General features: G+C 45.8%; 1 protein-coding gene across 1 annotated transcript; it reads right to left on the bottom strand.

Annotated features, from left to right (window-relative positions):
• Nucleotides 1–389: 389 nt before the first annotated feature.
• LOC146251960 (uncharacterized) lies at nt 390–26,686 on the bottom strand. The gene is made up of 9 exons (XM_084679163.1): nt 26,558–26,686; nt 11,824–12,021; nt 10,390–10,447; nt 10,125–10,206; nt 9,667–10,019; nt 9,273–9,443; nt 8,856–9,011; nt 6,894–7,025; nt 390–3,956 (listed from the first exon to the last, which is right to left on the bottom strand). Exons 2-9 carry the CDS (start codon nt 11,955–11,957, stop codon nt 3,390–3,392), a joined length of 1,653 nt encoding a protein of 550 aa, XP_084535289.1. The 5' UTR covers nt 11,958–12,021; nt 26,558–26,686; the 3' UTR covers nt 390–3,389.

Below are 26,686 nucleotides of genomic sequence, written 5' to 3'. Positions count from 1 at the left end.
TTCAATTTTGGCACGCGTCCACTGCGAAGAGACAGTGGATTGGGTAGTTTGGATATGTCAATCACTCTTCTTCTTCAAATTTGTGGGGGTGTGTCGTTCCATTTCGCCGGCCGGTGTTTAGCCGGTGAAAAGTGAGAGAACAGATACGCTTAAAGCCAGTGATATGCGTAGCTTGTTGCTCTCACGTAGGCAAAGTCTCTGAACTAAACATCAGCCAAATGCGTATTCAAGCCCACAGAGACTGTAACAACAGATGACCTGGCACAACGACACGACCTTAGATCTGCTATTGTCTATTATCAAAGTAAATTTCCCTTGTTCAGCTAAAATAAGGTTAAAACAGTACTAGTCCCACAAAAAAACAATCATACAACGTTTTGAGGTGCTACTTTATTACAAAAGTAAAAACTTGATTTTGATATTTTATTATTATATAAAACATTACAATCTTCTGCATACCTGTACAATTATATAATAAGATTTTTTCACATGAAACCCTGTGTCATCTTCACAAATGTACAACTTCGGCTACAGTAGCTGTCACAGCATCAATAATGCCACACAACATTTACCTGAATTGGGAGGACAGGGGTATCTTAAAACTTGGTTCAATACAACATTTGTGATAACCACCATTTTGCAACAACAATCTCATTAGGTGTTTTGAGTTATGAACAACATTGGTACAACTACAGACTATTATACATATCAGTATATGTATGTGCAATTGAAAAAAGTCCTCATCGAGTCTTCTTCAACGGTACATTGTGAAACATTAAAAAGTAACACGGACCAGGTTTGGCTTGACCCCCAAACTCCCCCCACTCCCTCTTCAAAGACACGCTCTACCCCAGCCCAGGAAGAAACAAGACGACAGAGGAGAGAGGATTGCATTGGTAAGTAGACAAGAGAGTGAGGTTGAGCAAACCAGGGTCTGCTGCCTCCTTCCAAATGGCAGTGGTTTGTGTGTGTTTGTGTGTGTGTGTGTGTGTGTGTTGAAGAGAAAAAGGAGTCATATGGTTTGCAGTGATCCTCATCTAGCTTTCTGCTATTTCTCCTCCCTCCCCCACCCTCTGTCACTCATTCTCTCTACAGAGCAGCAGTGGCAAGCAACCTCTCACTACCTCAGCGGTTCCTCCCCCTCCTTCCTCTCTCACTCTATCTTTCTCAAGCTCGCTCGCTTGCTCGCTCGCTCTCTCTCTCTCTCTCTCTCTCTCTCTCTCTCTCTCTCTCTCTCTCTCTCTCTCTCTCTCTTTCTCTCTGCTGTTTTTTGTAAAGACTGTAAAAACAGCTTCTGACAAAATATTGTTAACAACAACATCAAAATAACAGTGAGAAATCAATTAGGTACAGTACCAAAATAAGTCTGTTTTTCCATTTGTCAAAACATGCAAGAAAACTGCACCAACAACACTCAGAGAAATGGAACCAGGGCCATCGTCATGGCAGTGACACACGCTATTTAAACACGCTATTTATGAGGAGTCAGAAAGAACAGAAACAGTGCATTTTAGATGCACATTGTCATGGTAAGCCTGTACACAGAAACACGCTTTAGTCTTCAATATGCACTTGTGTCAGACCATTGTCTGGTATGAGCTCCATCCATAACATGTCCTAATCCTCTCTGTCCCTGAGCATTCTCTGTCCCTGGTCCCACTGGCCTGGATGAACTAAAACCCACGTGTTGTGTTTTCTTAGTTCATTCCTTCCTTTATGTTTCCCAAAGCAACAAAACAGCAAAGGCATTGTTTACAATGGAACAGAACCGAGCGCAGGCTACAGAGGGAAGAGAGAGAGAGCGGGGCAACCTTCCAAAGGAAGCTCACTGGCGATTGGGTGCCCAGCATTTTATTTTCCTTGGATTCCAAACCTTCAATCACTGTTCTTATGGCCAGTCTTGAGCCCAAAGAGCAACAGTGGAGCCTTGGCCGGAGACTGAGGAGCAAACGCACTTTACTACAATTATTGAACAAGCCAGCCAACAGGCCTGCAGCAATATGCCATTACTGCAGCCATATAATCAAATGTTAACAACGCCCGCTAGATATGACACATTAACTTCCAGGACTAAAGCATCCCTTGTTGATATTTCTTTCTCCTTTTCTGTCTCTCGCAGTCCTGTGTTGGTATTGCGAAACCTGCCGGCCATCTTGCTCTGGGAACCTTCTCTCTTCCCAAGGCTGTGACTCTGGCCGGCCTTCTTTGTCCTGGCATACTCTGCCAAGAGTGGGCGTGTGTGAAGGTTGCCATGCAACAAAAAATCTGGCGCAAGAAGTTTGTAGGAAAAATATGACATTTTTAAATATTGATGATCTAATGTAATGAGTCATTATATTACAGTGTACATTTACAAACATTTCAATTTTCTTTGTGATAGTTCTTCCTTTAGGGTGGCTATATATGGTAAAGATAAAAGTTTGCCATGTGGTTTTAAGTGACATTTTTAAGGTCACTAAAGCTAAAGCTGTCTTCATGATAGGATCTTTACACAACTCACACCTCTGACACATTAGAACTTCACAGGGAAACAGAAGTGACTGTTTCACCGTCCATAGACTAGAAAGAGGTGTAGGAGGGTGATGGGGTTTATAGCACCTCCTCTGGGTCAGACCAGGGTCATGCCAAACTGTATAGATGGATAATCATATCTGCCCGGCAACAGGGCTGTGTCAGTAGAGCAGAGAGAGAGAACCTGTTTCATATGTTTGCTTATTGAGAGCTAAGCACAGAAAATCTCTGTGACATCCATCTGCTTATATTACATAAGCCGCGGCACAAAGACGTGTGTGTGTGTGACGTTTGTCTTTTACTTGTCTGAGTTTGGTCATCGGAAAGGGTTTGATTGAGACGTTGCTGTTCCCTGGTTGGCATTTCCATTTGAATGAGTGTTTTCATGCTCGCTACTTTTATTTGTACAGTTCATGAGTGATAGTGCTGTTTCATGATTTTGATAGGGTGTGTTCTGTACAGTACATGCTCTTTTAAGGGTATCATATTCATAGAAAAATAAAGATATCATGTAAAATGTCACACAAGGGGGGGGGGGTTAAGTCATGTGTTCAGTTGCACAACAGAGATGAAATAAGATTTGAGAAGAGAAAAGACTCTCTCTCCAGTCAGCAGGCGTCAGGAAGTGTTCAGTCCATCTGGTTATAAGTGGGCCATGCCAGGTCAATGACGGAAGGTCTGGTTCTGTTGGGTTTGGACTGTGACCCTGTCTTAGCTTGGGATAAAAACAAGTAGTTCCTCTTTTAGCATGTTCCTGCTGGATTCCTATGTACACCATGTTGTTGGCAACTCATTATTATTGTGTCTATCAGTAGTTGGACAGAATAACCCAACTCTATCTAGCTCTACTAGACAGCCTGCCAGCCTGTGCAGGCTAGCTACAGACCAGTGACATACATCTCCATTCCATCGTTGAAGGTAAAGATGGTGGTGGTGCTGGAGCTGCTGGCCCCCTGTTTCACATCACTGATGGTCTCATAAAAGTTCTCCCCTCCGGGGTGGGCTCTTATTGGAGGGGGCGGTGGGCCTGGGGGAGCTGGCGGGCCTGGAGGGGGCGGTGGGCCTGGGGGGCCCTGAGGAGGCCCCGTTGCTGCCTGCTGAGGGGGCTTCTTCCTGGGCTTTAGCGTGGCGCTTCCGCTCATCACGCCATTGTTGGTTCCCGCTCTCTCACGTTTCCGGTGGGAGTCGATAGTAGCATACGCAGGATCGGACTCTGCCACTGGCCAGGACCTGTCACCCACCGGCTCATAGCAGGGTTCCTCCTGGGAGCGGGTCTGGGCCCCCCGGCCTCGGCCCAGGGCTCCCCCAGTAGAGCCCGCCCAGCCATTTCCCCTGCCACTGCCACTGTCCCCACCAGAACAGCGGGGCAGGGTCTTGGCTCCATTGTTCTCTGGGGGAGCCTTCTTCTTCAGGGGTTTACACACGGTGGAGTAGGTGTCTGACACCTGCAAACATAGAGACATTTGAACTCAGCTTTTAAGAAGAAAAAAGTCTAATAATATTTGTAGTTATTCTATGTGAAAGCGACTGATCAGCACGATCATTTATGACTTTTTTAGTACTGAAACTGGTCTATATGCTGTCACACTTGGTATATATATTGAAGTCAACATTTCTATTAAATGAAGTGGATAACTCTCAATGTAAAGAGGATATTTTTCCTAGTAGTACATGTCTGAATGCACGTATGCAGCTCTGTCTGAGTCCAGTCTGTCTATACATCAGTAAACATATGCCACAGCTGTATGCGTGTGTCTGCGTTCCTGTGTATGTGTGCGTACTGTGTGTGTGTGTGTATGTGTGTAAGTAAGTGTATTGACAGGCCCAGCTCTGCAGTAATCTGACCTATTTTGACCAGGCAGGATAAGGCAGTGTAAACACTCTTATCTGGGATAGGAGAGAGGCAGAGTTACCTAACCACTGGATAAACCAGTTAACATTTCTCCACAGCAGCTTCAGCCCTGCGCAGATACACATGGGAGTATGATCTTAGAGAACTGGATGACTGCCAACAGCCTAAAACCTTTCTCAATGACTTTTACTACATACTGTGCAGGATATTCATGAGGGGGAAAGTCTGACTTCACACATAATATCAATGGACTATATCAATGTGTGTGTGTGTGTATGTGTGTGTGGGAGCTCCCATTATTACTAAAGCTTAGTCTTTGACAGCTATTACTCACAAACGTATGGCATGTGTTGAGTGGTGTGGGGTTCAACAGTGACATGGTGACCTCTCTGGCATTTCTGGGTCAAAATTCCTTGAGGATAGCACAGCCTCTCTGGGACGGCACAGCCTCTCTCTCTCCCTCTCTCTCTCTCTCTCTCTCTCTCTCTCTCTCTCTCTCTCTCTCTCTCTCTCTCTCTCTCTCTCTCTCTCTCTCTCTCTCTCTCTCTCTCTCTCTCTCTCTCTCTCTCTCCCAAAGGTCTCTGGAACATGGTCATGTTTGCCTTCGATGTTCACCCACAGACTAACACCTTTGCTTTGGTGCTGCAGAACAACTCTTGCTGAGCAAACAGCAGGCTCTCTCTCGCTTTCTTTTTTCTTTGTCTCTTTAATTTTTTTTCTCTTTCTTGCTCTCTCTGCACTTTTTCTATCGCACTGATCTATCAGTTCCCTACATTGTAGAAACTCAGCCCTGATTGATAGATTGATGGTTGACTGATTTGGTTATGGATTAACATATGATGTGCACAGCCACACAAACCTTGTGGCTTTCTCTTAATTTGATTCATATTTAGATGTATCTTTCTTTCTCTTCTTTCTCTCTAGTCACACATTCAGCCTGCCCCCCAAAGATCCAACCTGCACGTTTTGGGTAAACAAAGACCCTGTGCTGTACTGTGTGTGTGGGTGTATGTGTGTGTGTGCAGCATAAGCAACACAGTGCAAAAGAGGAAGGAAGTCACAAGACGAAGGGGGTTTCAGAGGTCGCCTGCTGCAGCTGTTGAGGAAGCCTGGTTTGGGTTTCTTTTCTTCCCCAACTTCTCTCCTCTTCAGACACTGCTTCTGCCCTCCCTCTGCTCTTTTCAAATCACACCAGCAGTCTCCAGAGACACTCTGAACATATGTCTGTAAATATGACTAAAAACAACTATACCCTGAGTCCTCTAGGGGGTTCGTTCATAAACCATATCCACCATGTAGCCAGGATGAACAGTCTCTAAACAGTTATGTGTTAGTGGGTTAGACCATATTTGAGAGATGTGATTGGTCAGGAGCAGCCAGCGCCCCCAAAGAGTAGAGAGAGGAGTGGAGAACAGGAAGGGGGGGAGGAGGGAGGAGAAATTGAGTGGGAGGAGAAGCTGAAGAGGGAAGAGGAACTGGAAGGGGGTGGAACACAAGGCGGGCAGAAGTGGAAACCCAACACCTTCTGTCGGGTGAAATTGACAAAGCCCAGAGTCTACTGGACATGTCTGGGCAACTGAGAGAAGGGGGAAGGAGAGAGCAAGGGAGAGAGACAGAAAGAGAGAGTGCATAACCGAGACAGAAAGCAAGAGCTATAGGGAGAGGTAGAAAGCTATAGGGAGATAGAGAAAGAAACACAACTGTTCTGCAATAGTCTAACCTCTGCAAAAGTTTAACTCCAAAAATATAATAACCACTCAATGCCACACATCAGGCATCAAGCAAATCTCGTTCAGAGCCTGTTTCTATATATTACATTTTGGGTCCATGAAGTTATATTTATTCCCAGTTAATCTAAACCAGCTGGTTTAGAAGGATACATTGTAATATGTCAACATATTTTAACTTTAAAAGGTCAGTTGGTCTATAGTTGTATAGAGGAGAAGTTACCCTTGCCCCCCTATCCCTCCAAACCAGTCTCCCCGCCCCAGGCTAAGGTTGGGCTACAACCTCTCCCTGGTCAACCTCTCCTTCCTGGTGGACATTCCAACCACTTCCTGTCTGTCTGTAGAACCTCTGTGCATGACCCTGTCGATGGGGGAGTCGAGACCTTTCCTAACCATCCATCTTTGAAACGTCTTCAGGTTGCCCTATGTATAATGTACTTGTAGAGGACAGCAGCTAGATAGTGTGGGAAAGCCTTAGGGTGGGGGTGTATTGTGTGAAGATGGTGTAGACCCCCACAGGAGAGCTGAAACATGAACCCCCATGTAACCAGACCATCTCCTTCCCCCACAGCCTCATCAGACTGGGAGGCAAAGGTTAACTGTGTTATGATCGTACAGCCAATCAAGAAGGAGCTCTTCAGATAAACAGACAACCAGTCACCAGTCAAGATCCATCTAACATTCCCCTTATTGGACAAGACACAAACACCGTTCACGTCTCCCTCTTTCTCTGTTTCTGTCACACACACACAAATAAATCACACACACACACACGCACACACACACACACACAGGTGCCTCACCTCCATGGCTGTCAGGTGGCCCTGCTGTCCATTTTCCCCTCGGTGTGCTGGTACTGGGTGCAGGGTGATGATGTCATCATCCTCAGGGGGCTTCCAGATGTACTGCTCCCCGTTACCTATGAACTCTGCCTCCTAGTGGTCACACAGAGACAGACAGGTGAGCTCATCCTGTGCAGGTGCCACAGCACACGTGTCATTACTAGATTAACATGAATACACAGACAGATATGGCCAGACAGATGAGCACCCATATAAAACAAACAACAAAGGTTGACAGGCCAACTGCGTATGTGTGTGTTTGTGTTCTTGTTAATATTTGTCTATTAATCCTGGATAAAGCTCTCGAGAGTGCTCTTTATCCCAGTGTCCATGTTGACCAGCGTAGGAGTAATGTGTGTGTATGTGTGTATGTGTGTGTTTATGCATGTTGGAGGTGTGTGAGGGGGGTGGTCTCTGTTCTTCCTAAGTCATGAATTGTATTCTAATTTTTCCTATTTTAAATAATTACATTATTTGGATATTCTGAACAATTTGTGACAACAAATCCATATATGGACCTTTCTTTTGACAAAGATCAATTTGAAAACGCATTACATGAGGAATGAAAGGTTTCTGTGTTCCATTTGGTCAGAGTTTTAAGTGATAGGGTTAAATTAATAAATGTAAAAGGGCTGAAAAACTGGTCTCAATGTGAACATACTATTAATTCCTCAGTTTGCACAGCTACCTGTATGCTGCTTCATTCCTATATCCTTTTCACACAACACAGAGACACACACACACAGGCAACTTGGCAGAGTGCCGACCTCTTACATAATCTACCCCTCCACTCTCAACTTTGGCTGCTTACACCACATATGGCCCATAGTGCAATAGATGTCTCTCTCTCTCTCTCTCTCTCTCTCTCTCTCTCTCTCTCTCTCTCTCTCTCTCTCTCTCTCTCTCTCTCTCTCTCTCTCTCTCTCTCTCTCTCTCTCTCTCTCTCTCTCTCCACACACCCAACTAACATGCAAAAGGTGGTCTCTGCAAGAGAGCACACAGAACAGCTCTCTCCAGGTCTTATGAGCTGGAGAGTACACTCAGAGCCTGCACAAATACAAACATCAGATATAAACGCACACATAGAACTGCACACACACTCACATCCATGTTTTCTATACAAAAACCAACAGTATCCATGCATAAAAACGAGCAGAAAACATAGATTCATTAACACATACAGGTCACACCCATTGCTAAGATAATACTGTTTATACAGCCTTGTCAGTCTGTTCAAACTTGTGATGCAGCAGATTAGAATCACCTGGTTTCTCAAACACACACACACACACACTCTGTCACACACTCCACTTGCTGCATGTTAGAAAAACAGGTAGGACTGCCAGGACCGACAGGAAAGGTTGATCATTATCCAAGCATTGTCCCTTGGTTTCCCTCTCTGTGGTGTGGCCCTAAAGCTGACCTCCAGAGTTTATATAAACACAGCTTCTCAACGCCCCTCTGCTCTGATAACCCTAGAGAATTTGATACTTTAAAGCCAATGCATGTTGCAACTGAATGACAAGTGCACCTTGAAAACAAATGTGCAGTGTAGAAGGAAGTAGCTTTTCACCATGCCAAACAGAATCGTTGCAGGATTGGGAAAAAGACAATGTGTCAGACTGTCTCTTATCACCAGACATTCTCCCTTCCTACACATTATCTGTGATGATCTATCCGTTTCTTACTAATGGGGAGATAGCAGTTTGATGGCAGTTTGCTCCTGCAGGGCTCAGAATGGTGATAAAGATCTGTTCTCCGTCAGCACAGAGCAGGAACAAAGCTAGCAGGCAGAGCCCTCTAGTGGTCATTGGCAAAAAGGACATGTTCCTATCACTCCTGTTGAACAAGCTATATTCATAGTGCTGTGAGTTAAATGTGATGTTTATTGGTCCAGGCAGCATGTTATGTGATGCGGCATACCTTGGGGAAGGAAGGCAGGTGGAATGACTCCAGCTGTTTCCGTGAAATCTCCTGGATGCGGGGGAGTTGGGGGGGCAGGGCAGGGGGTGATTCTCCAACACTTGATTGGCTGTCAGACTCTCCACCATTGTTATCCTTCTTGGTTGCCTTGTCGACCTACGATGGAATGATTCAGAGGTGGCATTATTGAAAGCTGAAAACACTCATTTATTAAATGAATCCTTCTTACTTTATATTGCGCACATGAGATTAACACAATCCTGGGACAGCTCAATCTGGATCCTTTCATATTCACCTTGAAACACCAGGTTCATGAATTACAAACAGTCACTTTTTTTGTTTTTACAGTCACTTTGTAAACAGACCAACAGAGCAAGACAACCGGACTTTGGCCTGGGTGTGTGAGGAACGTTTTACCTTCCGGACCTTCCGAATGGAAGCATACTCTGCCGTTACCGGGTCCTGGGGGGCCAGCGAGGGGAGGGAGGACTGGGGGGAGCCGTTAACGGCAGTAGGTAGAGGCTTCCCTCTGCCTCTGCCGTTCAAGGTGCCGTTCAGCTCTCCGTGGCCATTCCCTCGGCTGAGCACCTGAGGGACACAGCAGTAAAGATGGTCGCACACCTTAAACACAATATTCATATTCAAACACTCATGAGTGTAGGTGGAGCTATAGTCCCTGTTCTTCACTGTGTAGTGTAAAGAATTAAACGCCAACACAGCACTCAATAGATTCTCCACAAGGTGATAGAGTCCTTGGTTTGTCACGCTCATCATTGTAATTTTGTAAAAAAAAAAAAAACGTTTGATGTACATTCCCATGGCCGTTCCCATTGCCCTGGGCCATGGGGCTCCGTGCTGCTCTCAGTGTGGCAGGGGTGTTGGCAGAGGTGGGGGGAGGGGCTGGGGGCATTTTGGGGTCTCCATCCGGATCTCGGACCCCCACGCTCTCGTACAGCCCGTCGTCCAGGCAACGGGTGGGGGAGGGGTTCCGCAGTCCCACCTCCGTGTAGGTGTGGTTCCTCCCCTCCCCTGGCTTGTTGGCCCCCTGGGGGGAGGTGGGGATCTGGGGCAGCTGGCGCACATGGGAAGGCCGGAGGTCTGACTGGGAACGACGACTGTGGAGGACGAGGAGGTCCATACTGGCCGGACGGTTCTTAGGAGCACCTGGACAGAAAGAGGGGACTTGAAGCTGGTGGAAACTTGAGATCCATGCAGTGGACCACAAGAGGTCACCAGAAGAGATTTCTGGTATTGATTATCGATGATTACCATTGCAGGGCAGGCGATTAATCTCGTGAAGCCTGGTGTCGGACTTGCTCATAGAGTTGAGCTTAGGATGCCGGAGGGTACTCTGATGACACACAAACACACACACACAAACACACACACACAAACACACACACACACACACACAGAAGGCCATGTGAGAAAAGCAGAGAGCTCAGCTGTCAAAGAGAAAATCCCCGACCTGGTTGATGCACTGATAAATGAATGGAGGGATAGACCAAAAAAAGATGGTAATTAAAAGAGTTACCATGTTCACAGAAGTGCCCTTCTCTCCATTTGCTGGGGGGTGCTTGCTCTTGCTTTTCCTGAGAGACACAAGAGTGCAGAGAGGTGAGACAGGGTTTAATAGAGGCAGCACGTGCTGTAGACCACACTCCGGGGACAGGACACACATAAACCACAATACAGTATTATACTGTTATTCATGTTCAGTTTGTGCTTTTCAGCTCATGCTCCTGAGAACATTCCTCCATGGTTGCTACTGGACAGACAACATACGTCAGTCTGGGAGCCTTTGGGAGTTCTGTCGCCATGGGAGACTGTTGGTAAGACGAGAGGTGTAATGTGTGAGTTCCAGGTGTGATTAGATTGCCAGAAGAATTAGTTGTTGGTTGGTTATTCTTGGTGTGTCAAACTGGTCTGTGTACCCTGTGTCCAGTTGCACCTCTATAGGTTACTGCAGGGCAGGGGTACAGGAGGCTACTCTTCTCTTTAGGTTACACAAAGCCCTGCCTCCCCCCAGAGAACCCTGGGAAGGTGAGGTAATATCCCTGATGACAAACAGGCCATAATAACATTGTTGGTAAAGACGGAGGGAGGAGGGTCACAATGAACCGATGATGCAAGAGTAGGCCTACGTGGACGGTAGGTAACTGTATGTCAGAGCCTCAACAGTCTCTCTGTATATATACCCCGTCTCTGAATTACAGGGGATGAAACACAAAGGTTATGAGAACTGCATTCATATGAGCTCATATCCCTAAACAAATGCAAGGCTGAGCAAAACACTGCTACAGATCTTGGTCCAGTCGGCTTGTGGGACAGTGGCTGGCCCTACATTACTGCACATCTCTGTGTTTGGACACGCATGGATCCCATGGCAACAAAGCCACAGGCCTGCCATGACTGGGTTTGTGGAGAAGAACAGCGTGTCTGAGGGGAGCCTGATCCTTGGGCCACATCGTGCTCTGCTGCTTTAGTCTGATGAGAATCCTGTTGTCTTGGCTCTGATTCTGCCCTGTCTACTTAGTGTCCTGCCAGTAGCATGCTCTCCAATGTGACAGTCCGGTCCATTTAAATGCATCAAAGCCACTCTGCTATGGACATGAGGAGACAGACTGGGAGTGAAAGAACAGGAACGATAAGAGCTAAGGACAGAGTGAGGACGGAGAAACAGAAAACACAGGAACAAGGCGAGGGAGGGCGACCGGAGGAGGGAGGTGGAGCTGCATGAAAGAAAGAAGAAGACTGAGCTTGAAAGGAAGAGAAAATGTGTGAAGTAGAGACAAAAAAAGCGAGCGGGAACTCAAGACTGCAGAGGTGGAGGGAAGGAGATAGAGAAAGGAGGGAGTCAGATAGATAGGGAGATGGTGAGGCGCGAGGACGGAAGGAGAGACGCCAAGGACAGATAGAGAAAGAGACCGAGAGGTAAGAGAGAGGTTGTGTTGTAGAGTCGGCTCACCTCTGGCAGCCCACACAGACGAGGACGATAACGATGGTGACCACGAAGGCCGAGGCGGCAGCGATGGCCCCGAGCAGGAGCACCTTACTGTAGGTGGCGACGTCCCACGAGGCTTCGCCGGGCATCGAGGCCATGACACGCACCCTCTTACACGAGCCCTCTCACACACACATGCACACTAGGGGTGCTCTGGGGAACCTGCGGAACAAGGGCACAAGGGGAGAGAGTGGTTACGGGGGAAGAAGACGCTCTTGGAGAGAGGTGAGAAATGGGTGTGTTCGCTGAGCGCTTGTGGTGTTCGCTCAGCGCTTGTGTCAGTGTCTGTGGCGCTATTTTTAGCCCGGTAGGAGAAGGAGTGGAAGACGAGAGCTGATGCAGACTGCTGGGGAGAAGCCTGGAGAGCCACCTTCATCCCCCCAGTCTGGTATACCACCTCTCGAGCTCTATCCCTCCACACCGTCTGACTGAGGGATCACATGATCCAAACAGACACAGCTATCACCTGTTGGAGGCAATTCATGACACCAACGACACTCATTGGACAGGAGAAGAATGATCACGCAAATGTCTTCTCTTTCATGAAGTCCATTCAAATCAATTGGCTTTTTAGTGTTTGTAGAAACTTTCTGGTGTTGAAGATAAATAAACAAGTTTGATCCCCGGGGTGCTTTAGGGTCTGGCTGTCGCCACACGAGACAAATAGCTCAAGCCGTCCAAGGGCTGCATTTATTCTCCAAGCAGAATTCTTTCCCTTTTTCACAATAAGAAGTAGAGCGATTGCTCTGCGGTGATTTGCAATGTTTTATGCAGTGGCCTACATCTTGACAAGCCGAGCACAGCCAACCAACACATGGACACACATACTGTATGGTGTGCTAACTATCACACACACAAACACACATACAAACAGTATAAGCAAGGCATACACACACATGTGTATATGTCACAGTTAATGCCTTGAGCCCTATCAATAAATCCCAAATACTGCACAAAGCTGGGCAGCTGTCTTCCTGCAGCAGGTTGATAAGAGAGACGACTGCAACCAAAACATGTAACACATTAACACACATTCAGATCAACACACACACACACATACACCCAGATCTACACGCACCATGCTGTCAGTAAGAGAGTGATGTGGCCAAAGTATTAGATTAGCACAAAAGCCGAACATCAGGGACACAACTAACAAAAGAGCAGTCAGCAAAAGGAGGTCATGGAGAGCCTGTGTGTGCATTTGAGAGTGGAGAGGGAGAGAGAGAGGGAAAGAGAGAGGGAGAGAGGGAGAGAGAGAGAGAGAGGGAGAGAGTGAGAGAGAGAGACAGAGAGAGAGAGAGAGAGAGAGAGAGAGAGAGAGAGAGAGAGAGAGAGAGAGAGAGAGAGAGAGAGGGAGGGAGAGAGAGAGAGATCCCGGAACACACCACAGGATCTGTGTGGTTCTCTGTTTCTCAGAGATAAAACTGCATTTCTTTTCCGCCATCTCATCCTTCTTCTTTGGTTCCTCACACCCTTGTGCTCCATCTGTCCCTCTTCTCTCCCGGGCTGCCTGTCTTTCTGACCCTGCAGAGATGTGAGGCGATGCACAGCGAATGAATTAGCAGAGTGAGAGGCCTCGGCAGCCTGTATGAAATAGAGAGAGAAAGGCAGAGAAAGAGAGAGGGAGGGGGAGAGAGAGGTTGGGCAAGGGGGATAAGAGGGCAAAGCAGGCAGGTGGAAAAGACAGGAGCTGTGAGGAAAATAGAAGGGGGAGAAAAGGGGGATAAAGAGAAGTGTGAGCAGAGAATGAAAGAAGAGAAAGAGAAGGGAATTAGACCAAGACTGAAAGTGTGAAGAGAGAGAGAGAGATAAAAAGGCATGAAAAGGGTGGGAAGAGGGGAAGTGTGATGAGACAGAGAAGGTGAAGAGAAAGTGAGAAAGAGGGGTGAATATTACAAGAGGGAGAGAGGGGCGAGGGGGAAGAGAGAAGGGGGAATTGGAGAGGGGGTCACTGGCAAACGGTTTCTCCCTACTGTTACCAGTTTCTAGGGAAATATTAAACACAAACACACACACAAATATTAGACAGTGTTGCTCTGCACAGAGAAAACACACACAAAGGGATGACATTCTTATAACGGGTTTCACACACCAATATTGCATTTATTATTTATCATGATGATGAAGATGAGGATGATGATAACGATGATGATAATGCGCCTTGTGGGGAAGCAGTATAACAGTGCTATGCAGGGGTGCAGCATAACCACACAGAAAACAATACTTCCTCTTACAGGCAACGTTACCAGGACGCAACATCAGAAGCTCCGAGAAAACAGTAAGCTCATCAACACTCCTCCCACAGCACACACAGGATGTCTGCAAGGTGTTGCTGATCTGCTCTGGTATGCATCTTTATGACTCGTGAGATAGTTCAGAGCCACTCCATCCCCACCCTAACACCCAGCTGTTTCAAGCTTCACAGCCCAAGAGCAGTGCTTCTGAGCGGGGGACTTTCTCCACACTGTTTCTCCACAGCCGGCCCTTAGTGCCCTGGCCTGGTTATCCATTAATGGTCCGTCAACTTCCCCAGAAGCCTCTTTCCACCATGGGATTAAGGGACCAAACTCTGATGCAATTTTCCTAATAGTTGCTAGGGAGTCACAGGGCGGATGTGTGTCCCATGTCGCATGCATTCCCTCTGTCATCACATTAGACGTAAATCCAACTGAGTGATTATTATACTGGAACATCCCCCAAATATTAAAGTGTGCGTAAGTGTGTATATTTGTGTGTGTCTGTGTGCGTTTCTGCATGCGTGTGCACTTCTCTTTCAGTGATGAAAGACACGATAGTGTACTGCTTCTAGCGCCTGCCCTCTCCCCGCCCCCCCCCCCCCCCCGCCCTCTCCCCAGGCTGGAATCACAAGTGTTCTGGGATGATGTCGTGGTCTCTCTGGAGTTCCTCTCACACAGACATCACAGTCTAGCTACAATCCCAGTCTTAGTGGGTCAGTGATGCACATGTAAACTACGTCAGATCAGTTGTAGACAGGGAGAGAAAGAGAGGCAGAAAGGGAGGCAGAGAGAGGCAGAGGGACAGAAAGGCAAAGAGAGAGAGAGAGAGAGAGAGAGAGAGAGAGAGAGAGAGAGAGAGAGAGAGAGAGAGAGAGAGAGAGAAAATGTTTCTGAATATTTTGCAATTGCATTCACACACACAAACACACACACTCACACACATACTCACACAAATACTCACACACAAACATTTGACGTGTTTTGCATCTTTTTATTTGTATTGATGTGTGTTCTATGATTGATGATGATTAAGTTCTCTGATAGGTGTTAATAATTGCACGTCTCCCTTCACTGTACACAGTTATGACAACATTGTTTAACCGGAACATACATGACAATACAGCATATTGAAATTGAGAGGGAAAGAGAGGCAGAGAGAGAGAAAGAGAAAGACAGCGATAACGAGTGAAAGACAGAGAGAGATGGCAGAGGAAGACAGCGATAATGAGTGAAAGACAGAGAGAGATGGCAAAGGAAAACAGGGATAATGAGTGAAAGACAGAGAGAGATGGCAGAGGAAGACAGGGATAATGAGTGAAAGACAGAGAGAGATGGCAGAGGAAGACAGGGATAACGAGTAAAAGACAGAGAGAGATGGCAAAGAAAATAAGAGGAAGATGGTAACTTGGCCACAACATGGAGGCGAGTTCATCAGAGGCCCGGTCCCTAGAATATTAAAGCAGAGAGTAGAGGAGGAGGATAGAAATCACATTATGTCTAGAGCAATCTCTCTCCTCGCCCCCCCCGGGACACAGCCCCCAGCACAACACGGAGCATGCAGCTCGGAAAGAGCTTAGCTTAACCTCAACATTTCAACAGTCACTTAACACTCACACACATGCACACACACACACACACACTAATGCCATCCAATAACATCTCAATATTCCATGGCATCCTCCATGTGGATGTGGATGTGTGTTTGACTCCTTCTTGGCAGCCAAACTAGCTCACGCCACAGAACCTGCCAGAGTAATGGTGTTATTGGGACTGTGTGACCTGCGGTTTCCACCACCTGTCTTTGACCTGCATGCAGCGGTGACGTCACAGCACAATAGTGAAGTCACTGTCCTTTTACACACCTGGTACATCCTCTTCTCTGCCTCTACTTCATTAACACCAAGGACATACACACAGCCACCACAGTTACAACAAATGCAGTATGGTTTGGAGTGTGTGTGTGTGTATGTGTGTTTGGAAATGCGTGTGTCAGTGAGTGTACAATGTACAGTAAGGTGTTATCTTCGATTAGCCACTGGAAAAGAATAACCAAATAGCTACTAAATGATGGGCCAGGATGAACCGAACATTGTTCTCTACATGCAGTACCCTAAACCCAATCTGTCAAAGAGAGTTTATTCAGTATGTAAATACTGGAGACAGACTAGCCTGGTTAAGAGACAGCATGTTCCAGTTCTTTAGTCTCCCAACTGGATGGGCCTTAGTCAGTGGAAGGCTGAGTAAGGCTGAAATACTTATAGAGTTTTGATCCCCTTTCAACACGCAAGGCAAGGTCTTTGTGCTCCTAGTTTTGGTCTAATTAACCCGAATGAGGCTGAGCAGAGGCAACATTTAAGATTTTAAATGTATTCTTATGGGATTGGGAATCCTCCCACTTAATTTCCGTCTCAATTTTTATTTATATTCCTCTCTCTCCCTCTCTTCCTCTCTCCTTCTCTTTATCACTGCTCAAGTAGTTAAGTAAGTAACTGCTCATTACTTTAATGATGTTGCTACGGTGAGCTGTATGCTTACCCATGCAGTTTACTTTTATCACAACAATTTGGGAATAACAACCAAAACACAAACCCAATCGTAAAATAAAATCAAACTACATTGACAATCCCAGCTAAGTGTCACACAAATGCGTGTAGTATAATAAAAACCACGTAACCATTGATTTCTAATGAACAATGAAAATGAATCCACCATGAAATGCTTTTACTAAGAGACAAAGTGGAGAGAGAAGAGCCCCCAAACAAACTAAGCCCCCATGCATTTGGTAGCAAAACTAACTGAGGAGATTGACTGAGTAGAATAAATGAGCTCTCAGGATTAGCAGGAGGTATAGTTTCTCTTCAGAGGAGTCAGTCTCCACCTGCTAGGTAGAGAATCTGACAGCCAGAGATATCCAGCCCCAGACCTATCCCCGCTCTTCAGCCCTCCTCAGCCCTCCTCAGCTCCCCGCCTTTCCTTTAGATGCATTATTCATCTGTGTGCCGATTTGGAGACGTCCAATCCCCCCCTCTCCCTCCCTTCTACATCCCCACCCTTCTCCAATCCCCCAGCTCTGAGGAAGGCGAGACAGAGACAAGAAAGAGAAACTGAGAGAGGGAGACAGAAAGAGACAGGCAGACAGGCAGACAGGCAGACAGACAGAGAGAGACAGAGAGACAGAGAGACAGAGAGACAGAGAGACAGAGAGACAGAGAGACAGAGAGAGACAAAGTCGTTCAGTGCTGTGATGTACTGAAACATCCCAACAGGATTTCAAATGATCCAATGATCCATGTGCTCTGAGGGTCTCAAGCTATGCTGTTGTCTGAACTGAGCAGATTAATGGGGACTGCTAAAGAGTCTTAAAGCTAGGCCTGGTCACAGTGAGGGACAGACTACAACCTGGTCCACCTACACACAAATGCCACCTTCCTCTTCAGACACACGTTGAATATGTCACACTTTTGCATAAATGCACACTCACGTCTGTGTTAGAACTAATGATGACCCCATGCCCACCCCAGCCTGATGATAGTAACAGGTCTGGGTGACAGGAAGACTGTCTCAACCCTGACCCAGTTTCAAAGCCACAACTCTGCTTAGTCTCCATGCTCATCTCTTTTGACAGCACACCACTTAAACATACCAGGCCTCTTTACTACAGTGTTTGACGGACAAGTGGTCACACAAAATAGGACATTTGTGTCTGTGTGTGCAGGTGTGTTCAAGCAGCACCTGGACATGTTTATGAGCCAGTGTGTGTGTATGTTGTGTATGTGTATGTGTATGTGTATGTGTATGTGTATGTGTATGTGTATGTGTATGTGTATGTGTATGTGTATGTGTATGTGTATGTGTATGTGTGTGTGTGTGTGTGTGTATGTGTATGGGTGTATGTGTATGTGTGTGTGAGAGTGCAAGGGGGAGGGTAGAAATAAGGGCGTAGGCTGGATCAGAAGGATTTCTGATTAATCTGTGGTTGTCACACAGCAGAGCTCTGCAGAGCTCTGAGCTCTTCGACTCAGCAGCTGGCAACACATACATGTGTGTGTTGTTCACACATGCGCACACACACATGTACTGTAGTATGTAATACTTCATAAATAATATTCAAGGTCTAATGGGCAAGTGCTTCAGTGTTATAGGTTATTACACTGTCTGACTATATACTCAGTATCAATGACATATGAATGGCAAAAGAATGCATCTGTAAACCAGCTATGCCATTTAATGTAAGATCTTGGATGAATATAATCCAGGCATGAAAGATAGTTTCACTCTGCAGTGAAATATGTAAAACTGTAAAACCATCACATATTCTAAGCCCTCTTTGCTGTCAGTTTGACCTTATTTGTCAGTTTAGTGCCACAGCCTTGACAAATAGCTAATCTGATTGGTTCAAAGAACTCTTGGGAGCCAGTCATTTAGAAAAGAAAGACCAGGGTTTATAGTGGATTACATCATGTGGGTTTCACCATGACACATCAGGGCCAATTGTATTCATAGGAACTGACCTACAGAAACCACCTACCATCGTCATTACACAGGTAAGAGAAATAACAGGAGAGAGAGAGATAGATAGTTTATACTGTATCTTACAAAACTCCCCAATCACACATACATACACACACATACACACACACAATCACACACAAGCATGGCAATGCCAGATCCCAGGTCTCTTGTGGCGAGTGATGTTTTCACACTTGTATGGGGAGATTTCTATTTCTGCTCAGAGCCAGATGATTCAATTATTCATCGTGGATGCCTGCGCCTCGTGCACTGACTGCACTCACTTTTCCTCTAAGTGCAGCAGTGCACGTGTGTGTGTGTGTTTACTTAAAGGACCTCTAAGAAATGCAGGGGCCCTGGCACGCAATGCCACACAGGGAGATGGAGAGAACGAGGGGAGAGAGGAGAGAAATATTAGCCAGGAGTAGAAAAGGGGATGAGGGGATGAAAGGAGGAGAACAGGTCATATTTGTATGTAGCCTGCAGTTGGTTTTAATCTGAATATTGCACCGTGGCCTCTCTCCCCTCCTGTCACCACAGATAAACCCTCCATGCCTTTATGAGGAGGGTTCGTAAGTCCACAAACCCTCAGCCACACCTATGCAGACCTCCAGTCTTGCACTGGTGGTTCTACCCCTGAGACCACAGAAAACAGTCACGGTGCATCGATGTGGTGGTTGCCAGACCAACCTCCTCCTTTTCCCTCTCTGCCCCCTCTGTCCACTGTGCAACCCCTTGACACCCAGGTGAGCCAAGGCAGCCTGTCAGCTGGGGGTGAAGGGTGAAGGCAGGCAGTCAGACAGGTGTCGTGGGCCTACACGCAACTGCAGACTGGTGGCCCTGGAAAACATTTATCACCCCCTCCTTAGAGAGCAGTGTGTCTACACACACACGCGCACACACATACACAGTATTCTCTAGTGTACATCAAGCTGATCTGGCTTGTAGGGCTGGCCTTATTTCCCTCAGGAGGACTCTAGCTACGTGAGGCAATACGAGCAGTAATACATACAGACGCCTCCACACAAACATTTACAACATATCACTGGGCCAACTGCTCTCCCTATCAGCCCTGTCCATCAGACAGGATCTCTCTCTGACAGACCACACACACACAAACACACACAAGCACAAACACACAGAGCGCCTTCTTTTATCCATTTTAATGTGCAATTTAGAGCAGTCCTCAGGGGCTTCTCTGGACCCAGTACTCAGTCTATCTATGACATCCACTCTGTGTCAGCATTCTACAGTATAAATCCTAGTTCATGTTAATATGTTTGTGTGAGTGTGTGTGTGTGTGTGTGTGTGCGTGTGTGTGGAGAGAGAGAGAGAGAGAGAGAGAGAGAGAGAGAGAGAGAGAGAGAGAGAGAGAGAGAGAGAGAGAGAGAAAAAAACTAGAGAGGAAGAGAGAGAGAGGGAGGGGGAGCAAAGGGGAGGGAGAGAGCAGCCCCCTCTCAGTCTTTCTCTGTGACTGGAACAGTAACATAGCAGTCCTCCGCCCCCGTGGTTTTGGGTGAGTCATTCTCTGCATCTGCAAGGTTGCAGACAATCTCAGATGCCTCGATAAGCAACCCAACGTCTTTGTGCTCACATGAGAGCGTATGTGTACATGCGTGAGTGTGTGTGTGTGTGAGTGTGTGTGTGAGTGTGACATTATGAAGTTACAAAGGCGGGGTGACACTGACCCGGTAGGGTTAAGGTGACTGAGAGGATGAAGCCAGGCACCCATCCAGGGTAGTTGCACAACCATCCATAACCTGTCACAGACCTATCTTTTTATTGTTATGTGCTGGTTTGAGTTGAATATTGAGTGTAACATTCAATGAACACTTTTAACACCTCCATGCAGATAGGGAGAGGGCAAGAGAGAGAGAATCAGTAGGGAAAGAAGGAGAGAGAGAAAACGAGAGAAAGAGAGCTCCTGCCAGGCAGTGACTGTGAGGCCATCGATTTGATTCAGTTTAGAAGCCATGTCAGCCTCAACAATGACAGATTATGGAAAATCCCAGGTGAATTTCACAAACTGCCCTCCCTCCCTCCCTCATCCTCCTCCACAGAGGAGCCAGCACTACAGATAGAGCAGAGAGAGTGTGGTGGGTGCCTCTCTCCCGGTGAGTCATCACAGCAGTCTCAAGGCCAGCTCCCTCACACCTCCCCACCTCCACAAGGCCAGCTCCCTCACACCTCCCCACCTCCACAAGGCCAGCTCCCTCACACCTCCCCACCTCCACAAGGCCAGCTCCCTCGCACCTCCCCACCTCCACAAGGCCAGCTCCCTCGCACCTCCCCACCTCCACAAGGCCAGCTCCCTCACACCTCCCCACCTCCACAAGGCCAGCTCCCTCGCACCTCCCCACCTCCACAAGGCCAGCTCCCTCACACCTCCCCACCTCCACAAGGCCAGCTCCCTCACACCTCCCCACCTCCACAAGGCCAGCTCCCTCACACCTCCCCACCTCCACAAGGCTAATGCACTGACAAAGAACTACAACTGGCCATCCTCACAGTACACTGACAGAGATGCAGCCAAGACATCAGAAGGCCACTCTGTACCTGGTAGTGCTGTGTGTTGTTTCAGAATCAGAATCAGAAGAATCAGAAGGGATTTTATTCGCCATGAATGTTTGCACAAACAAGGAATTTACTTTGGCAGGGAGGTGCATACATTAAACATATAGGAATATTGAAACTTAAATATGTGGACTAACTATACAAAAGGAGCAAAGTCTAGCTAATACTAAGGGGGGTCTAGCTAATACTGAGGGGAATAAAAAATAACATATAAAATGTAAGTAGCCATAATTTACAATCCAACCTAAAAAATACAGATAGTTCAAATCTACACTTCACAGCCCCGTTTTCCTGGTTCTGTGAAGACTGGAGTAGGAGGGTCAAATATGTTGTGAATCTTTTAACTGTCAGAGTTTGGGGGGTGCACTGATGGTGGTGCTTGTTTAATGACAGATTGATCATTGTGCGAGCGCTTGTGTTAATTGGTGTAATAACGTGTGTAGCTCTAGTAGTTGGGTTAGTACAGATGCTGTGATGCTGGTACTTTTAAAAGCTCCTGTTCCGTATCGATCAGACCAGTGAATGGAGGACACTCACAGCAGGTGCCTCCATTAAACACAGACACACACACACCTCTACCCACATATGTACGAACTACAAACACATACGCAGACCAACACACAGAGATGCTCCCATTACACAGGAGCCGGCAGAGATGGGAAGAAGGGAGCAGGACACAGAGAGCGAGACACAGTGGATGGGAGATGAGAGGAAGTATCAGAGAGAGAATAACACAGGTGACTAGATGAAGAAAGAGAGAGAGAGCGGGAGTAAAGAAAGGGAAAGAGAGAGAAAGAGAGAGAAGTTTTCTCTTTCTGGTGTACGATTCCCATCTGGGACAGTAATTTTCTTTCATGTGGAGGTGAATATATAAATAACTAAATTAATTCAAAAAAATCTCAAAATAGGGCCCTTAGTTCCGGCCCTCATCGTCTCACCCAAAACACACACACACAAACACACCCACATACAAACACACATACACACACATACACATACATACAGAGAGACACTTACACACACAGCTATCCTAAATTCAACAATGGTCTGTTCAGTATCAATTTTTTTTATAAGGCAATTCAGTTTTTTTCTGCTGTTTGAAGAGGAACACCAGAGGTTTAACGACTTGATTCTTTCAACAAAACTTGAATCTTTATCTGATTTTGAGTATTTCCAGAATGGAAACTCTAGAATAGGTGTGTTTCATATCCACGGTTTTGCTACCAAATCACCACCTCTTGTGTCACTGCTTTACTTGCAGAATACAACCTGGCTCCAAAAATAGCTCTCTTCCTGAAGCTCAGGTTCTTCTCTTGATCAAGACCTAGATAGACAAGTATGTGCTGAAAGAACCTTAAAAGATGTCACTGCAGAAACCACAACTTCTCTGCACAACATGAGCAGATACGCGCACACACACATACCCAACTGCATGAGAGAGAAGTGGAAAGAAACAGAAATATCAAATGTGCTTTGTAGCTAAACAAACAACGTACTCTGGGTTCCTACTTGTGGGTGTAGGCATAGATTGTAGATTGAAAAGATGTTAGATACATTCAAAGGTTAATTATGTGATAATATACTAAATATAGAAACACTTTCTATCAGAGTTGGCATGTAACTTGGTAACCAAAAATGTTACACTTACAATGTGTGGGCATTCTTTAACGTTTTATTTTTTCATTTGGTAAACACATTTAGCAGCTACAGGAAGGTCTGAGTGGAACATCTCATATTTGTGTTTGGCCAAAAAAGCACAATTTGGCATTTCCCTTGTTCCAAAATAAGTCCATGCTGATTTGAACTCTAGTTGTTGTAGCTTGATTTTGGTATGCTGAGTTTAGAGAGACGTTGACGTGATCTTCCTCTAGTCCAACAGTTCTTATTAAAAAGTATCAGTAAAGCCGGAGGATTCTCTTACAAAACCAATCAATACTGCATCTGACTCACACTATTCCTCTGAGCATACCACTCTATCCATGTATCTCTCTTTCTTTCTTCATTTCTCTCTCTCTTTCTCTCCCTCTCTGTCTTTCACACACAAACACAGACACACATATGCACTGTATCACAGTCTTTCTGTTCTTATTCCTTCTCCTCCTCTGTTTATATTCAGATATAAGTCTTCATCTGACTGCCTTGTTATCAAGGTTTACTCCACAGACCACGCTGTGCACCAGCTCCAGTTCTATAACTGCAGAATTGTCTCTACAAACTATGTGGGACACCATTACAGTCTGCTGTTTATTCATGCTCTCAAGGATCATTGTACATGGCTACCGCTGTAAATGGTTTATTTCTCTTCAGTTGAGGGTTACAGCTGGATGACCTCCTCTGTGGGAAGGCAATAAAACATAAATAAGTTGATAACAGTTATCTATGGTGCTGTCTGTAGACACTCAGTGTCATCATAGCTGAATAGACAACACATCTCTGTCTGATGGAGGCTGAGGAAGAAGAGATGTTTATGAGAGGGATGTGAAAACTATGGAAAGTAGAACGATGTAATGACTACCGTATCTTCCGAACTATAAGTCACACTTTTTTTCATAGTTTGGCTGGTCCTGCGACTTATACCTTATATCAAAATATATATAATTTTACATGTTTTTAAATGTTAATTCATACGTGATGCTTGCTTACTCTCTGCATGTACATGGAAGGAAACTTATTATTTGTTACTTGTTATTCTTACAATCCACACATGGCTGGATAACTGTCTGTTGGGCAGGAGGGGATGTATTAGCAGGACCTTGCAGGTGGAGGTGATCTATACAGGTCTTTGGCAGCACTGTGCTCCATGTTCATGCCATCCACTCAACATCACATCATCACAAAGGGCATGCAAAGTCTCCATACTTTGATTGAAATCAATGCCTTTCTCTAATGCACATCAGGGCTGCAAGAGTTCCACATGTATGTGTGCCCCTCCCTCATTGCTTCATGCCTGGACTGTATAATCTCTATCTCCTTCCCATGAGATATTTATGATAATTGTACGTTTGAGGTCTGTGCCGGGACTTGGCTTGGAGTGTCAGAGAAAGAGAGGGAGGGAAAGAAAGAGTAACAAGAGAGAGCGTGTGTGTGATTGTGTGTTGGTGTGGTGCAATGAGTAGTGTGAATCTCATTCCCTGTCATCTGCTGTGCTGCTAAAGCAAGATGGTTCGCTGTCAGTGTTTCAGCAGAAAGCATGTTTCAAAACGTAGAAGTCTAGTATGACTTTCTGTTTCAATGGAAACCGTTCACTCAAGCAACAATAGATATCACTCAGTCAGTTATTTCTTACACTCTCCATCTTCTCTCTTCTTTACTTCTTTTCCCTCACCTGGCAGCTCAATTTCCTCCCAGGTTCTCATTTCATCTCACCCTCTCCTCTCTCATCCCTCCCTTCTTTTTTCACTGGTTTCCTTCTCCTCCCCTCCCTTCCAATCATCCCCATGGTCTCTGTAATGCCTCATGTGGTCAAATACACAGCATTGATAATAGAAGGGGATTTATCCAGTCACAGATATGTGGCTTTGACGCTGTTGGCGGGCTGAGGCCCAGCTCTCTATGCCCAGACAAGGGCCTGTCTGCCCGGGTATCTGGCCAATCTACGCCCCCTAATCCTCCATAATGTACACTAGCCCACAAATACACACACATGAAACAGCAATCTGTTTGAATAAATGGCAAATCTACACCTTGATCCTCGAAGCTCCATTTACTTTGACCCTTAGCCAAAGGAATAAGCCAACGTTTTCAAAAAACTCAATCTTAGTTGTGTACGTGTGTGTTTGGGGAAGGGGCCGATGTGCCAGTCCATGCAAGTGTGAAGGGTAAGAGGGGAATTGAAGGAGGGTGAGCTCCTGTCCTGTCGCCATGGGTAACACAGGAAGGGTTCTGCGCCCAGTGGGGGCCTGCTGACTGTTCTGTCACCCTGCAGAGGAGACCTGTTCTGCCTTTAAGCATTCAGCCAGTGCCTGAAGTAGACAAGCTTGATGTTTAATACATAGATGGGAAAATACCATGACAGAGGAACGCCCCAGGAGAGACACATTAGGCTTACTGGCACAGAGAGAGAGAGAGAGAGAGAGAGAGAGAGAGAGAGAGAGAGAGAGAGAGAGAGAGAGAGAGAGAGAGAGAGAGAGAGAGAGAGAGAGAGAGAGAGAGAGAGAGAGAGAGAGAGAGACTTCTGTCCATTTGTAGAAGATCTAAGAATAGACAGTTTAAATGCTACTGTACTAAATCCTACAATTGTACTATATCCTCAAGTTGTTTCTGTGTGTTCCATTTATAATAAAAAACTCCTATAGACAGACAATTGATCCTAGTGCCTCTCCCAGTTCACTATTTCTGTGAAAGCAGTGTGATTCTGGGCATCACTCCATAATGAAGGAGGACCAGCAGCCTCAGGGGTGACTTTGCTGTTTAAATCAACACAATGAGTTTAATGAGGTGACAAAAACCACACACCCATACACACATGGTATGGTAACCCTGGCTGCATAGTGAGAGGATTTCATTCATCTAAATGCACCAAGAACCCTGCTCTGAAGCAACACACATACACATTGGCACATGAACATGCACTAGGAATTTCCCAGAATACATTCAAAGTTCTTTGCTCATGAAACTCATACAAGTGCCATTGTCAAGAAAATGATTGTTGATTTAATGGTCAAGCTGTTTCAGTAGATATAGGTGACAATATGTCTACAATTGCTACAACTCATTCTGTTTGGCTAAATTATCAGAATCAATGTCAGAATTAATCCATGCTGGAAACAAACTGTCCACTCCCTGTGGTGCCTATGGTCATTAACCTGTACTTCTGATCACGGGGCCTCCTGACCACCTTAATGGGTTCATTATCATAATTAACGAGCTTAACTTCAGTTAATTAATCAAGCCTTTCTAAATCAAATCCACCTGCTCCCATGAGTCATCATCATAACACAGGTCTGACAGCTCCGAAGAGAGTCTTATATATATAAACAGTCAGAGGCATATCCGTATAAAATGTTGAGTGTTCGACCAAGAAATATTGACACTGACCTAACCCTAACTTTGACGCTGATTGACCCCTCTATTGACTGACCTCTAAATTACCGTTTGTAGAGCATTGAGGGGACATTAATTAAGCTGGGATGCATTAACTTATGATGTAGAGGAAAAGCAAGAAATTCCCAAGTGACCCGCAAGTTTCACACATCGCTGACCGATTGGCTACTTCAGCCATGAATCATTGATCAGACAGGTGGAATCGCCTAGAATAAATCAACAGAAATGAATGTTGTCCTGTTTCGCCCTGAAGAAAAAACGGGACATTTAAATAAAAAGTAAACCCCAATCAAACCCCAAAAAGCACATAAATATGTATCATGTAATTTACTCACTCAGCTTCACTAATGTAAGGATGGAGCGATGTCGCGCGGCATCCCGGTCTGCAAGCTCTTCAAATGAGTTCTCTTGGGACAGAGCGCGCCTCGTATTTCGCAATCATTCTTTGCAAAGATACACCCTCC

Source organism: Hypomesus nipponensis, chromosome 18 (genome assembly GCF_054491055.1).
Source record: "Hypomesus nipponensis isolate SF chromosome 18, ASM5449105v1, whole genome shotgun sequence".
NCBI classification, from domain to species: domain Eukaryota; kingdom Metazoa; phylum Chordata; class Actinopteri; order Osmeriformes; family Osmeridae; genus Hypomesus; species Hypomesus nipponensis.
Note: the sequence above shows the minus strand (reverse complement) of the source record. Positions and strands in the feature narration are given on the sequence as shown.

What these genes read in the sequence shown, in the direction of transcription:
- LOC146251960 (XM_084679163.1), bottom strand. Translation starts at nt 11,957, where the DNA reads ATGGCCTCGATGCCCGGCGAAGCCTCGTGGGACGTCGCCACCTACAGT. An exon ending in TAATCGCCTGCCCTGCAATG is followed by an intron (nt 10,020 to 10,124) that starts GTAATCATCGAT and finishes CTTTCTGTCCAG; the next exon opens with GTGCTCCTAAGAACCGTCCG. An exon ending in GCCACCTGACAGCCATGGAG is followed by an intron (nt 3,957 to 6,893) that starts GTGAGGCACCTG and finishes CTATGTTTGCAG; the next exon opens with GTGTCAGACACCTACTCCAC.